Below are 13,326 nucleotides of genomic sequence, written 5' to 3' on the forward strand. Positions count from 1 at the left end.
TGCAGGGGTGCAAGAAGAGATGCTCCAGCTGTCCTCACTTCAGACTAGCACGCATGCACTACCACTGGCCCCGACCACGTGTCTCCTCAAGATTCGTGTGATAGGGAGTGTTTGCTGTACACCTGTGTAGGGCCACAATGCATTCTGCCACGCCAGAGGTATGCTGGTCCAGGCTGTGTTTCTGTAAGGTACACAGTACACACAGACTGCCAGAGATGAGCAGGGCGCTCCAGGGAACGGCTGTACCAGCTGGTGGGTGCACATTTTCCCTGAGCAGGTCTGCCCAGCCAAGGGTTGCTAAGAGCCCCCAATACCATCTTTATATTCCTACTCATATGAAGCAAACATAAGGGCTCCAACAGAAACCATTCAACTGCAGAAGATGAAATACATTTGGTTTATTTCTTTCTAAAGTTTGTACATATACATATATCATTATACATATGTGAGATCCTTCACTAGGGTTGCTTGAGTTCAATTACATAAAAATTATTGGGAAGCTTGCAGGCTCTCTTTTGCCCGCAAGCAACACTTATTCCAACTTATAAAAACACAGAGGAACAGAGTAATAGTCAGGAACATGGACACAAGAGAGAATTCTACTTTATATCTCACAGTTTCAATACACCAAAGGCAAATTATTTGTATGTATACTGTAGGCTTACTTTATCAGCAATGATAAAATAGAGGAAAATATTTATATACAGTCACCTCAAGTGAAAAATAAAGCAATGTAAACTTAAATTCCAAAATATTATTTTAAATGATATAACAATATCCCCAAAAGTCCTTCTTCCATGGAGAAGAGGACTGATTAAGTGCCTTCATTTATCAGGAAATGATCATTCTAGTACCAGTTACATGAAGCAGAATAAGGGAGGGCATCCTGTGGTACCTGTAGAAAAGAATGACAACTCTGCTTCAGGAAACCATCTCTGTGTAAGCAAGTATATTTTTGAGTCCTTATGGACATCAGCAGCACACGGAAACATCTCCCATAAACCAGGGTTTGAATTACGTCGGCACAGCTCTGACTCTGACCACCGAGGAGTAATGAGCTCTTCTGGCAGTGAACACACCCAAGGACAGGAAAAAGTGCCCTGGTGGTAAGACAGCCTCAAACCTGACCACACCAAGAGTCAGAGCAGCAAATTTCATGCTGCTGGAAAAGATACAGTGATTACCTCAATGCTGCTTCACAGCAGAGTCAAGAAGTACCACAAAGCAGTGAGACCGGGACTGTGTCTCTAGTGTGTTGCATGAAAAACACTCCATTGAGTCAGCGATGAGAGTAAACTGAGCTGAACAGTATTAGAAAGAAGGTTCCTACACTTGGCAAAAGGGACAGGAGGCCACCGAGAGGAAAGATCTTGCAAGGACTGCTGTTAGGCCCTGTAAAGCTAGGTCTGCACAAAAGAGATCCACAGCGTGTGCATACGCATGTGCAAAATGGTCTTTGCACTACTGCTGTCAAGGGTTACTGTTCCCACAGGGGTACTATACAACAGTAACTGTTAATTCGATGCTTTTTCTCAACTGCATTGTCTCAGGCAGAGAGCAAGTGCCAATTCCTAACTACAACTCCGAACTCATCTACTCACTACATCACCAAGGGAGGCAGGTAACCCAAGGGAGAGCTCAGTGCCTGAAAAAGGATTACAGCTGACCCAAAGGAAGATGAAGAAGTTGTCCCTCTTAATTTCACCCTCCGCTGCAGTCAACTTGCATCTCAGTCTTGCAAGACGCTACCACTCTGGCCAAGGTCCAGTGAAGCATACAGCCATGACTTCACCAAGGCTGCTCAAGTACTTCTAGCTAACCGCATGATAAGAGTTTTATGACTCCAGGTAAGAATCCCAACCTCAGGCCTTGCTCCTTCTTTCTTAGTATAATGCAGATAGTCCTAGTGTTCCACTACCTAGAGCGAATAGGAAAATCCACTGAGCTTCCTTATGCCTTTACTTAGCCCAGCAACTTCTTAACGACTTGTTTAAACCTCACAAGGGAAACCTTTGGGAGTCAAACAAGATGCCTTATAGTGATATTTCACTCCTACTGCTCTTCTTTTCCCCACTGACAAACCAAACACTCTTCTTGAAAACTGTACAGTTGCAGAAACAAACCCTCACTACTGCTGTATGACTCTGTCTGCAGGAGACATCACAGACACCTGTCCTGCTTGGACACAATTTTGGACATGACATCCTCTTGCTGAATTTTCACAGAGTGAGGTCAACATTTTCAGAAATAAAGCTGTATAATTGATCCTCAGAGTGTGATTTTCAGAAGTAGGCGTTGATGCTCATGGTACAGGCATCTGCTAACATCAACAGGGAGACAAACCAATGTTGAGCTAGCAGAAAATAGAACCCAGTGATCCTTGCTTAGACTCTCAAATATATGCCTTCACTTTCAGCAACACACAGACCCTGGTGGGCAACGCAATGGAGATGGAGGCACAGCTCAAGGGATAGCCTAACTCTGCGAAAGCTCTGATGACTGTTTAACTTATTTTGAGAACAATCAGAACAAGCATCCTAACAAAGTTTGCAGCTGCTTAAGTGCTTTGACCAAAATAAGCCTCAGAAAAGAACAGCAGGCTCTGGAGTGTTGAGTCACAGAAGCCATACTATACCTATGAAACACATACACACATCTATAGGCATTACTTAAACACATTCACCAAGTACTGTAAGCCTCAGATTGTACCTCACGCAGAGACTATTGATTCTAAAGTTTTCAAACTGCCAGAAAACTTTGTTCTTTTATCCACATTATAATCCTAGCCTCAAGTAAGAGGACACAGTTGTCACAAATATGTACACATTAAAAAAAAAATAAAAAAAAAAAATACCCCACCATTCTCATCCTACAGTTTTTCAGAACTTGACAGCACTGAGCACGAGGTTTTCCTAAGTGTGTAAGTGCCTTAAGACTTTTACTGTCAATAGCATGTGCCTTGTGAAGCAGCACAGACTGGATACCACAGATCACCCTTTTCCCAGCAAGAGGCTCCGGGGAGACAAAAGACTTTGTGTCCATCATGTCTCCATAGCAGTTGGCTAGCTGCTAAGTCCTTACACAAGGATATTCACATTGCCCAAGGCAAAGCTGAAACCTTGTCTGTTAGAGCAAAATGCATCTTGCTGTGCTGGTCTAGTTTAGGTGAATTACAGACAAAACCACTGCTACAGAGTGGGTGCTAGTTGCAATGGTTTGTATCCTTGTAATTTGTGGCATTTTAAAACCATGCATTGCTAAGTAACGTACTTTTTCCTCGGGCCAAATACACCTTAGGCATGTACTCCAGCTGATTCCTGGCACAGTTTTAACAGCAGATGCCATGGTAGGTCCCTTATTGTTTAACAATTTATAACTTTTAGAGAATGCTTCAGTGCTCAAAGGGAATGACAGAAGTACTTTGTGCTGGCCTATATTTGCTCCTTTTGACCACAGCAACAAGGTCAGGACAACAATGCAGCCTTTGGGAAAGCTGTAACTTGGACTTGTTAATGAAAGTTATCTAATAAATAATTAACATAGAGCTTCAATGCAGCCAACAAAATAAATGAGGAAGGTACCTACTTGCAGGCAGGGCCAAGCTGGCCTCCTTTCACTGTTGAGCTGGATGCTGCCAACAGGAGAGCTGACACTCACAGAGGGTTTCCAGACACATCCCTCCAGGGCAGCCTCTTCCTAACTCTTATTTAGCCTCTCCCAGTGAAGCCGTGACAACCTTGGATGAGGCTGCTGCAGTCACAAGGGAGAGAAGCAGCTGGTGACAGAAACCGAGGGCAGTTTCCTAAGCAGTACAGTGTATGTGGAAAAGGAAGCCAGAATTTCTAATTTCTCCCAGCACTAAGGGCAATGCTGGAGCACAGCGTGCCCCAGGTCCCAGGGAGTAAACAGTCATGGAGAGTGGCTCCAGCTTTCTGAATGTCTTCAGTAACATCAGCCATATGGGAAGTGGTCCCGTACACTGGTCCTTAGCTTGGGGAATACAGTTTCTCTGGAGGTTGACAAGCCCCTTCTTGCTGGAGCACATGCTCAGAAACCCCAGGTGGAGCAGTTCACTAAGCCATTCCTATGCTGCTGGGAGAGCTCAGAGACAAAGAGGAGAGGCGAAGGCAAACTGCACAAATATATGCTATAAATAATACTCTCTATAAAGCATAAGCTGGAAATCATTTCTTTCAAATACATTTCTGACAAAGCTTCTTCAGCCTGCCCCTCCTGGCAGCCTGGGCAGCTGACACCAGTAGCACACGCTGAGGACCTTCAGTCATGCTCTGGGAACACTGGTGAAATGCGGACTTCAGAACTGCCCTCTCAGAGCAGATGTAGCACCCCAAAGTTTCAGGAGACCCACACTGAGTAAAGTTTAAACAGGCAGCAACCTGGAAGATTGCCTGAGATAAGGTGTTATACCGCCTTTGCCTCCGCAAAAGCAGATGGTATTTCTGGATATCATCTCTCTGTGCTTGGGGGCACTGACAGAAAATGGTGTCTTTTTTTCTTTTTTTCCCCACATAGCTCCCTAAAATTTATGACTTGGAATTTGGGAAAGTACCCAAATCCTTGCAAAACAGTGTGTCAGAGTTTCCCCACAGAAGGCTGCCTCTGCCTCTGAGATTTGTAGAGAGGTGACTAGGAATGTCACAAGTGTCTGGTCTAAGTGTGGGAGGGGGACCTTGCATCCATGCAGCACAACACAAGAGGAACACAGGAGTCTGAAACTCTGTCTCACACTTCCAGCTATAAATGTAGCTGGGAAATACAGGCTACAAACGAGCAGAATGGGAAAGCTGCTCAAAGGGTTATCCATTTGATGCAGCACTGCTTCAGAGCAGGTTTTCTCAAGGCAAGATGGGACAGTCAAATTTTCCACATTTCTGTAAGCACGGAAGGAAAGAGACCTGTTACACAGAAGCAGCTGAGGTGCTAAGATGACAGACAGGAGCAGCTTGACAGAAAAGGAGGAGGAGCTGTCAGACTAACTGTGATAAGGCCAAAATTGATTTAGGGATGGAGAATGCAGATATGGCAAGCTACAAGCCGTCTGCAGAGAAAAACCTTCCCCATTTTCAAGAAGAACATTGCAGTGCAATCACTCCAAAAATGCAAAGATAACCCTGGTGCAACTGACTTTCTCCACTGCCACAACCACCTACTCACCAAAGCAACTGCTCTCATCAACTGGGAGCCCAGCCCCACTGGAGTGAGCCAAAAGCTTGGCTGTTTCAAGCCAGATGGACAACCAGCCTCAATACAGGAAGGCACCAGTGCGATCCAGGTCATGAGGGACCTCTGGAGGCCAGCTAGCTCAAATTCCTGCTCAAAGCAGGGCTCTGCTGCACACTGCACACCAGAAGAGCCCCTAAACTTGGACAGGCAGCACCCTGGGAGCAGGCAGGATCAAGGAGAAAGCACTTAAGGGATGAGCTGTTACAGCCCTTAGGAAGCTTCTGGTAATCATTTACAAGTGGCTGGCTATAGATGAAAAAGTGTCTGAGTTGGCGTCACAGCTGAACAGTGTTCCCCCACAGCTCTGCTACATTACTCACCCTGCTGGCTGACTTGTCTCTCTACATCAATTAAAGACACAACATAAATACTGGATTAAAAAGCTGCAGTCATGTTCACTGGTCCATGCGTGATTTATCTGCAAGACGCATACAAACACAGCCAGGCCAGAGATTTTCTTTCACAGCACTGCTGACAAAAATCTCAGTATCCTGCTGCCTTACAAAGGAGAGCGCAATTTTGGTTTTGGGACAGTATCTCACCTTTGGTTGCAGGAGAGGAAGGAGAAGCACAAAGATGCCGTCCCTCCCTCCCCTCTCTGCTGTCACATCCAGACATAATCTAAACCTTCCTGCCGCTCCTCTGTCAGCCAGGAGAGGAGCCCACGTATGTGAGCAGCCAGCAGTGCTTCAGAGAAGGATGCTGGCCTCATCCTGCTCCCTTCTCCACATCCCCCTCTCACGACGTGGGCAGAGGCTTTGCCTGAGCGACGATTTCCAGGAGGCATGCTGCAGCAGGGAGGATGGCAAGGAAGAATGATGCCTCCCCAGAGGCACCAACACAAAGGCTGCCCTGGGGGCCATACGCTCACACGCACGCCAGCGCTGGTCTGTCAGCTGCTGATGAAGGAGCTGCTACTGCAATATCTTAACACTGAGCATCTAGACACAGCTTTACCTGCGCAGAACGGGGCCCAAAACAAGCCCCACGTAACTTCAGCTCATACTGAGCATCCCCAGGAAGCCATACTGAGATCAGATGCATGGTGGGGACAGCCCCAGGGGAAGGCTGGAACTCAGCAGAATACTCTTACATATTACAACGGGAGCTCCTGAGTCACTGAGGTCAAACATTCACCAAAGAGAGGCAAGGTACTGATACCATACAAAGCCATCCAGTCAGACTCCCCATGGTACCACCCAACAACATGCACCACTGATGCCCCCTGAGTGTCTGTGTCCATCCTTTACAAAACCAGTGGGGAAAAAAAAGCAAGCAACTGACAGTACTGCTTAGTAGATGATCTTGTTCCTAAGAGAGTCCAGGAGGCTTAGGCTTTCATGACAGCATCTCCTTTTTCTCTTGGCCTCTGAAATGTGCATTTTCACTTGGGTGCCTGGGATGCCTAGAATTTGTAAAGCAGTGGAGCAAAATGACATTAATTAAAACTCAAGCAGAACCTGACAAATTCTCAGTAAACTAATCTGCACACCTCAACAATCTCACCAAGAGTGCTCCATGCTCAGCAAATGTTTAATCACTAAAAATCATAGTGAAAAACTGCATTTGGTAAGCACAGACAAGATTTAAAGCTTACACCCTAACCCATTTGCAAGTATACCTGGAAACTGAAAATAAATAATAAAAACCTAAAAAACATATATCATTTTTGCAGTTCACTTTTTGACTTTCCTATTGCTTCAAACCATCTCTGCAACGACTTGGAAAAGGAATTAACCAGTTTCTCTGTCAAAGCTGGGAAATGCATTTTAAAGGAATTGTTTCTTTTTGAGCTCAGCAATTTAACTGCAGCCTACAGCAGACAGAGCATCTTAAAAGCTGAGAAAGAAAGTTAAATGTCGCCTCTTCACCTTTCGGAGCAATGCACTCTGTATTTACAAGAGGTTTGCTATGCATGTTACAGGCTGCATTGAAAAGCTCATCCAGACAACCCTGCTCTGAAAGACAAGCAAGGCCCATTTACAAACCTGCACCTTTTTTCTATTTCTGTTACATGCTTTCTACGAAATGCCACTATATACAGCTGGGCAGGTTTTCTTCTCAAATATGCACTCAGCATCTCCCATATGTCTTCTTCCCTCTCAGCATAACCTCCCTCTCCACTGTTTGTTTTAAACCACCAGAGTTATGACGAACAGCTGCAGGGATCTCCTCCTGGCTTTGTTCCCCCTCCACAAGCTGTTTACCTACCAGATATGATTAATTCGAACAATCCCTTCCAATAAGCACTATCACACAGTGAGTCTCCCAGTGCAGCATGCTGCACTCTGTCCCTCCAGCTCCAGTAAATGAAAGAATCTTTCTTCGGCAAGAGGACTGAACGCATGCTCCACCATAATCACACATAACTTCTACAGCCATAGCACTAGACAAGCACTGACAGTTTCTATTCAGGACTGCAGTTTTTACAGACGCTGACAGCACTAGGTGCTGACCTCCTGACTCCTGGCATGTAGCAACCACTCTCAGTGGCAAACGCCAAATGTGCGCATCACACATGGGTCATGCAAATGCATTATCACACATGGTATCAGTCCCATTTGGTTTTGCTGCCAGGCTGCAACTGCAGGAATTGATGCACTTCAGCACCTCCTGGTGTTAAAGCATCTGAGAGCATGTCCTCTTGGTTACAGCCAATGGTGAGCACACAGGGAAAGCACAGCAGTCCTCAGTGGGGGAGGCAAGTCATGTGGCACCTGTTAAGGTCCTTCTATCTCTCTGATTGCTCCCTTTTCTGTCCACTGAACCAGCAGTTCAATAAGCTAGACTAACTGACTTGGACACTTTGGGAAGTCTGGCAGAGCACACATCCAATCAGATGGTAATTTTTCTTGATGTGTGACCCTACATTATTTGGGCTGAAAATATCAGCACATTTCTAAACAGTCCTTGCACTGATCTTGACGTTTCTCTATACATTAAGAATTACATCCATCACGATGGCTGCCGTGTGCCAGGCATAACTAAAATAACAGCAATCAACATTTTTCAGCTGGCCTCAACCTTACCTCTCACAGTGCTCAGTGAAAAGGACCAGAATGGTTATACTACTCTGTATATGGCAAGGGTGAGGCAAAGAGGGAGAGACTTGTCTGAGCTCACCCAGCAACCCAGTATCAAATCAGAGATTAAAACTCAGAGTGTACAGTACCAGGCAAGCCAATGCTCTTGCTTCCGTAAGGCAAGAGGGGCTGGGAAGCAGACAAATGATTTCTGCATCATTTTTGTACTCAAGACTGCCAAATACTGCAAGGATCTGTGGGCCAAACAGGGTATTGAAGTATGGAAAGCTCTACCCATGGTGGTCTCTCCCCAGCCTCTACTTCCCTCTGAAAGCTTGATGCAGGATGAGCTGGAGCTGCATAGTGAGCTGGCAACTGGCAGGTGAAGGGTAGGAACTGCCAGTCAGGCTGCCTTGTGCCAGCTTCCAGCACGGAGTAGCCAGGATAGCATCAAGCCCTGGCCCTGAGTGAGAACAGGTCTATGCCATTCTCCAGTTAGCCCCATCCTCTTTCACCTTTCAGCTAAAGCAGAAAAATGAACAGCTGAGGAGAATCCCTTCCTGAAGAGAAAAGGCAAAGTACTCTGTCACTATCAGAGAAATTGCATACATCTGCACACACCAAGAAGGAAACTCCTGGAAAGTGGAGCATCAGGAGACAATGTATCCTAAGGCTCTACATAGCAGCTAAGTGAGAGTGTATAGTTAAAAACTACACAGAGGCCCTTTGTCTTTAAAACAGGTTGCTATGGCTGACATCTACAGCAGCCACTGCTGCAACCCCATGATTCATTCCAACTCGGTAATTCCTCATCTCCCTGACCACAGAGACAGCACAGGTTTGGACACCCCCCAGCCTGCTAACTCAGGAGAAGACTTTTTGCTTGGAAAGAAGCAAACAAATGATTCCAATGCTGTCATTCCAGCACTGCCAGAGATTTCCAGGTTGCAATCCTCTGCATTTGTGGGTCCAGGGTCAATGTACTAACAACAAGCAACAGTGGCTATTTACCACAGCACCCATTGCTAATTACCTGTACCAACATGCTCTGCATTGTCAGGAAACCACTGTCCCCAGTATCCTAGACTCTATCCAGCCCTCTGCAGCTGCCTGTTTGAACAAATTTCTCACAGCTACAGCTTGTATTCACAATGCTGCAGCATTTGTCCAGTTATTTTTCCAACCCACCACATAAATAAAGTGACAAGTGACTTGAGAGATGAAAGCCACGTGCCGATGGGAGGAGATAAACGGGGAAGAGACAGAATATACGTCACAGCACTCTACCCCTCCCCCAGCTCCTTTAGTAACAGAACACAAAGAAGTCCCAATGCTTCAATTGCTAAATGATAAATTAACAGAGCAAAGCAAAGCAGGAGCAAAGACGTCTCCCACAATCTGCACAGAAACAGCAAAATATACAATAGAAAATGTCACTAACACCCCATTCAGGCAGATGCACTTATTTTTATGTATGACAGGTTATTAAATGGAGAAAATTTGACCACCGGTACTTTGCTGCATGGCTGTTCCCCTAGCTGTCATTTCCACCCTAAGTGACCTTCTGCTTAATGATGGGTGTTTCTGGCCTGTAGTCCTTCCTCTCTGAGACACTGCGTTTCACGCTGGCACTAACTGGAGACTCCTGATTGAGCGACGAACTTGAGTGGGATTTCTTCAGTTCTGACACATCATTCTCTCCTCCACTCAGCAGCTCCTTCACCCCTTCTTTCAGGAGGCCAACGTAAATCTCATAACGATTTTTCTGGGAAATGAAAAGAAAGGGCTGAATCAGTCTACGACAAATTCTGTAAAAACATTTGAGAGGCCGTCTGGGTAACATAATAGCTTCAAGTTTCAAGTATTGTTGAAAGTAACGAGTCTAATATGGATACGAACAATGGTAGCCAATGTAAATTACATTGTGCAAAAAGGATTTCAGTCAGGCTGTGCGCAGGAAAATGCCATGCAATTTAAAACACTCAGCTCTGCAGCGTAGAAATCCCAGTGGTCTGCTGAATGGTGGTTCTCAGCTACTAGAATGCACAGTTATTTCTGAGTAACAACACCAAGAAGGAGCTTTCTGACTTTAGTCACGCTGAGTCACCTCATATATACTGAGACATTGTGTACTCAAAGAAAACACGGAGATAATGTGTGGCAAAATGAACTAAGGGACAACAAAAATCCTTATCTGCGTGGCTACAGCTGTCCCCTGCAACACTCCATTCCCATCAGTGGGTCCTGCTTTTCTGGTTTAAGCCCAAGGGGCAGAAACCAAAGTCAGGTCCATCTAAGCTCAGACTTTACCAGCTTGGCCACCTCTGAGCCGCTGAGAAGATGCCACACTTTGAGAAGAAGGAGTAGATGAGAGAGCAGCAGGTGATTCCCCTGACAGGACAACTCATGATGAATACAAACATTTGTATTTTTTTGTATGGAAGAAGTTTGTTTTCCCATCAACCATTGCTGCTTGCTCTGGATTCTCACCTGAAGTTTCCCATTCCAATGGGAAGATTTTGTTCTATTGTGACATCTTTCTGCACAGAACATCTTGGCAACCAACAAAATGAATGTAGATTGACAAAAGGTCACTGCAGGGCCTCAAACACATTACCTGGGGCAGGAGGTACTGAGAACTGATCGACCCATTTTTTTGCATTCGTTCAATAACCTGACCCTGACAAAACCACTAAAGATGTGATGCAGGCAATGTAGTTCAGGTGACCTCAGTAGGCTGGGGGCCAGAGAAGGAGGGTGTAAGCATTTCCACTGAAAACAGTTGCCAAACTGTTATGTTCCTGACTAAGCATTTAGTGAAAATTCTTCCAATTTGTAATAAAAGTTCAGGTAATAATACCTATTTGAGGGCAGAAAGGCTAAAAGCTTGGTAACTACTTCAAAGAGCAGAATATAAAGAACAAAACATGATAGAACGTGACAGTGTTTCCAGAGAGCCCTCTGAATAAACAAAATCTCATTGAGAGAATATACCTAAAAAGTAAATTAAAAAAAGGCGTTCTTATAAATTCCGTATTTGGAGCTCCAGCTCCACAATGCAAAAGACAAACACATTAAGCAGATAAGATGTGTCATACAATATAAAAGGAAATGTAGAAACAGCAAGCAGAATTCTGACAATGCACTGGGCTGATGGATGATTCATCACAAAATGCATGGGACATCTCTGCAAAAAAAGAAGCCAAGAAAGTGCTCTAAGGCTAGTATCAGTATAACATTCATCTACGGTGCGGGAGACACTACTGCCATATGGAATTCTGCTTATTGTTGGTGCACTAAACACCACTGGGGTGACAAGACCTGGCCATCAGAATGCAAATCGAGGACAAGTTTCTGCCTCGCACTTTCATCAATGGCCATTTTCTGCTGGATATTGCGGGCTTACCATTTCTCTCTCAATTAAGCAATACATCTGGAAGTTTCTCATTTGATTTCAGCTCCAAACTTGCTCTATTAATGTTCTGACATTTGAAGCTAAGTATTCAATTTGGTGGAAATTTCCTTTTAAAAAAACCTAGAAAATTCTGTCAAGAAAATAAGACACAAAAATTAAAAATGGTTATCTCTTAAGATTGAATGCATATAAAGAAGAGATAAGGCAGCCATCCATCAAATTCCTAGCTTCACCTCTCACCTGACAGCACTCAGATGATCTCTTGCTCACAGATTTGCCATGATGAACAATCATAATCTGGTGCAGTACTTCTTCAGACAATAAGCAAAGAGAAAATGCTCTTTGCCTGGTTTCTACAAGCAAAGTCACAAGGTAAGGAGAAATGCTTAAAGACACATCCCTGAACAAGGAACAATCAACTTCTCGCTCACATTCCCTTACAAGGAAACGCCACATCAGGAATTGTATCAGGAATAAGAATGATGGAAACTGAGGCAGCTGAATGAAGAGAAATTACAAGGGTCTAAAGAAAATAAGTAAGGCTTCTTCCTCCCTAAAGAGACTATGTTGCTTCCTTTGGAACTAACAGGTCCTTTCTGCTATGCTTCTGTGGCTGTATCAGCCTGGCCCTTCGTACGTAGATGAAAGGTCTAGTCAGCCAGCAGGTTCTGCCTTAAAGAGACAAGCATAAAACACTGCCTCGCCTGCCTCTTGTCCTTTTGCAGTGACCACTTGCAGCAAGGTCTGCCACCAGTCCTCGCCTGACACTGATGGCACTCTGCTCTGAAGGAAAGGTGAGGAAATTCCAAAACTGGTGGAAAGATTCCATTCTGCATTTTCATATAGCTCACTTTTCTTTTTGTTTTCCCTACAAACTGTTGAATTGATTGTTCAACACAGCCTGTAAAATCTGTGTCAAATGTGTGGGTAATGCAGCACTGCACAGAAGCACCTTGAATCACCATCTCGCACACACAATTGAAGTCAGTATCTCCATTTGCCTGCTTAGACAGGCATTCTTGCAGTGCTGATCACACATTTGAACTGTGCAGATTGAACTGTTCAAGGCTCTCACCAGGGAAGAAAGTATCTTTAGTTTCCTGTGCTATATTGGTTCTGCTTTGTACTAAGGTAACTGAGACACACTTCTCAAAATAAAATTATCAGAAAACACACACAAAAAAACCAACTCAACAACCTCTTTTTCCATCAGTCATTACAAATCATCAAACACTACAGCCTACATTTCACCCATACTCATCATCTAGAAGAAACAGAAAATAAACCTTGAGTCAAGAGTCCAAATCCAAGCAACATTTTGCTCTCCCAGATTGCAAAACACCCCTATAGAGGGACACTGTGTGGCTTAACTGTGCACGTCTAAGTGATGTGTTCAACACTGACTGTATCATCGCTCACAACTGTTTGACCATCAGCTTCCAAAACACCACACTGCCCACTTTCCCAGTCTACTCATTATCAGATCGTCTAAGGAGGTTAGAGAAGGCAATGCCAAAAGCTATGTTAAAGTCAGGATAAACAATTTCCACTGCTCTCTCTTCACCTGTCAAGCCAGACATATAACTGTAAAAGGCTATCATGGCGGTTAGGCATGATTTCCCCTTCATAAACAAAAACTGACTA

The 13,326-nt window shown here is 44.6% G+C and overlaps 1 protein-coding gene across 8 annotated transcripts in view; it reads right to left on the minus strand.

Moving 5' to 3' along the window:
• Window positions 384-13,326, minus strand: part of PSD3 (pleckstrin and Sec7 domain containing 3) — a 113,924-nt gene continuing 100,981 nt past the window's right edge. For 4 of the 8 annotated variants that reach the window (XM_021380351.1, XM_021380352.1, XM_021380353.1 and 1 more), the window contains one exon: window positions 9,820-10,032. In XM_021380351.1, coding sequence (XP_021236026.1) covers window positions 9,820-10,032 — 213 coding nt within the window. Of the gene's footprint in view, window positions 10,033-11,673; window positions 11,813-11,922; window positions 12,036-13,326 lie in introns of those variants that run through there. The other 4 variants (XR_002433319.1, XR_002433320.1, XM_021380349.1 and 1 more) reach the window with 4 other exon arrangements.

The sequence above is a fragment of the Numida meleagris genome, chromosome Z, assembly GCF_002078875.1.
Source record: "Numida meleagris isolate 19003 breed g44 Domestic line chromosome Z, NumMel1.0, whole genome shotgun sequence".
NCBI lineage: Eukaryota > Metazoa > Chordata > Aves > Galliformes > Numididae > Numida > Numida meleagris.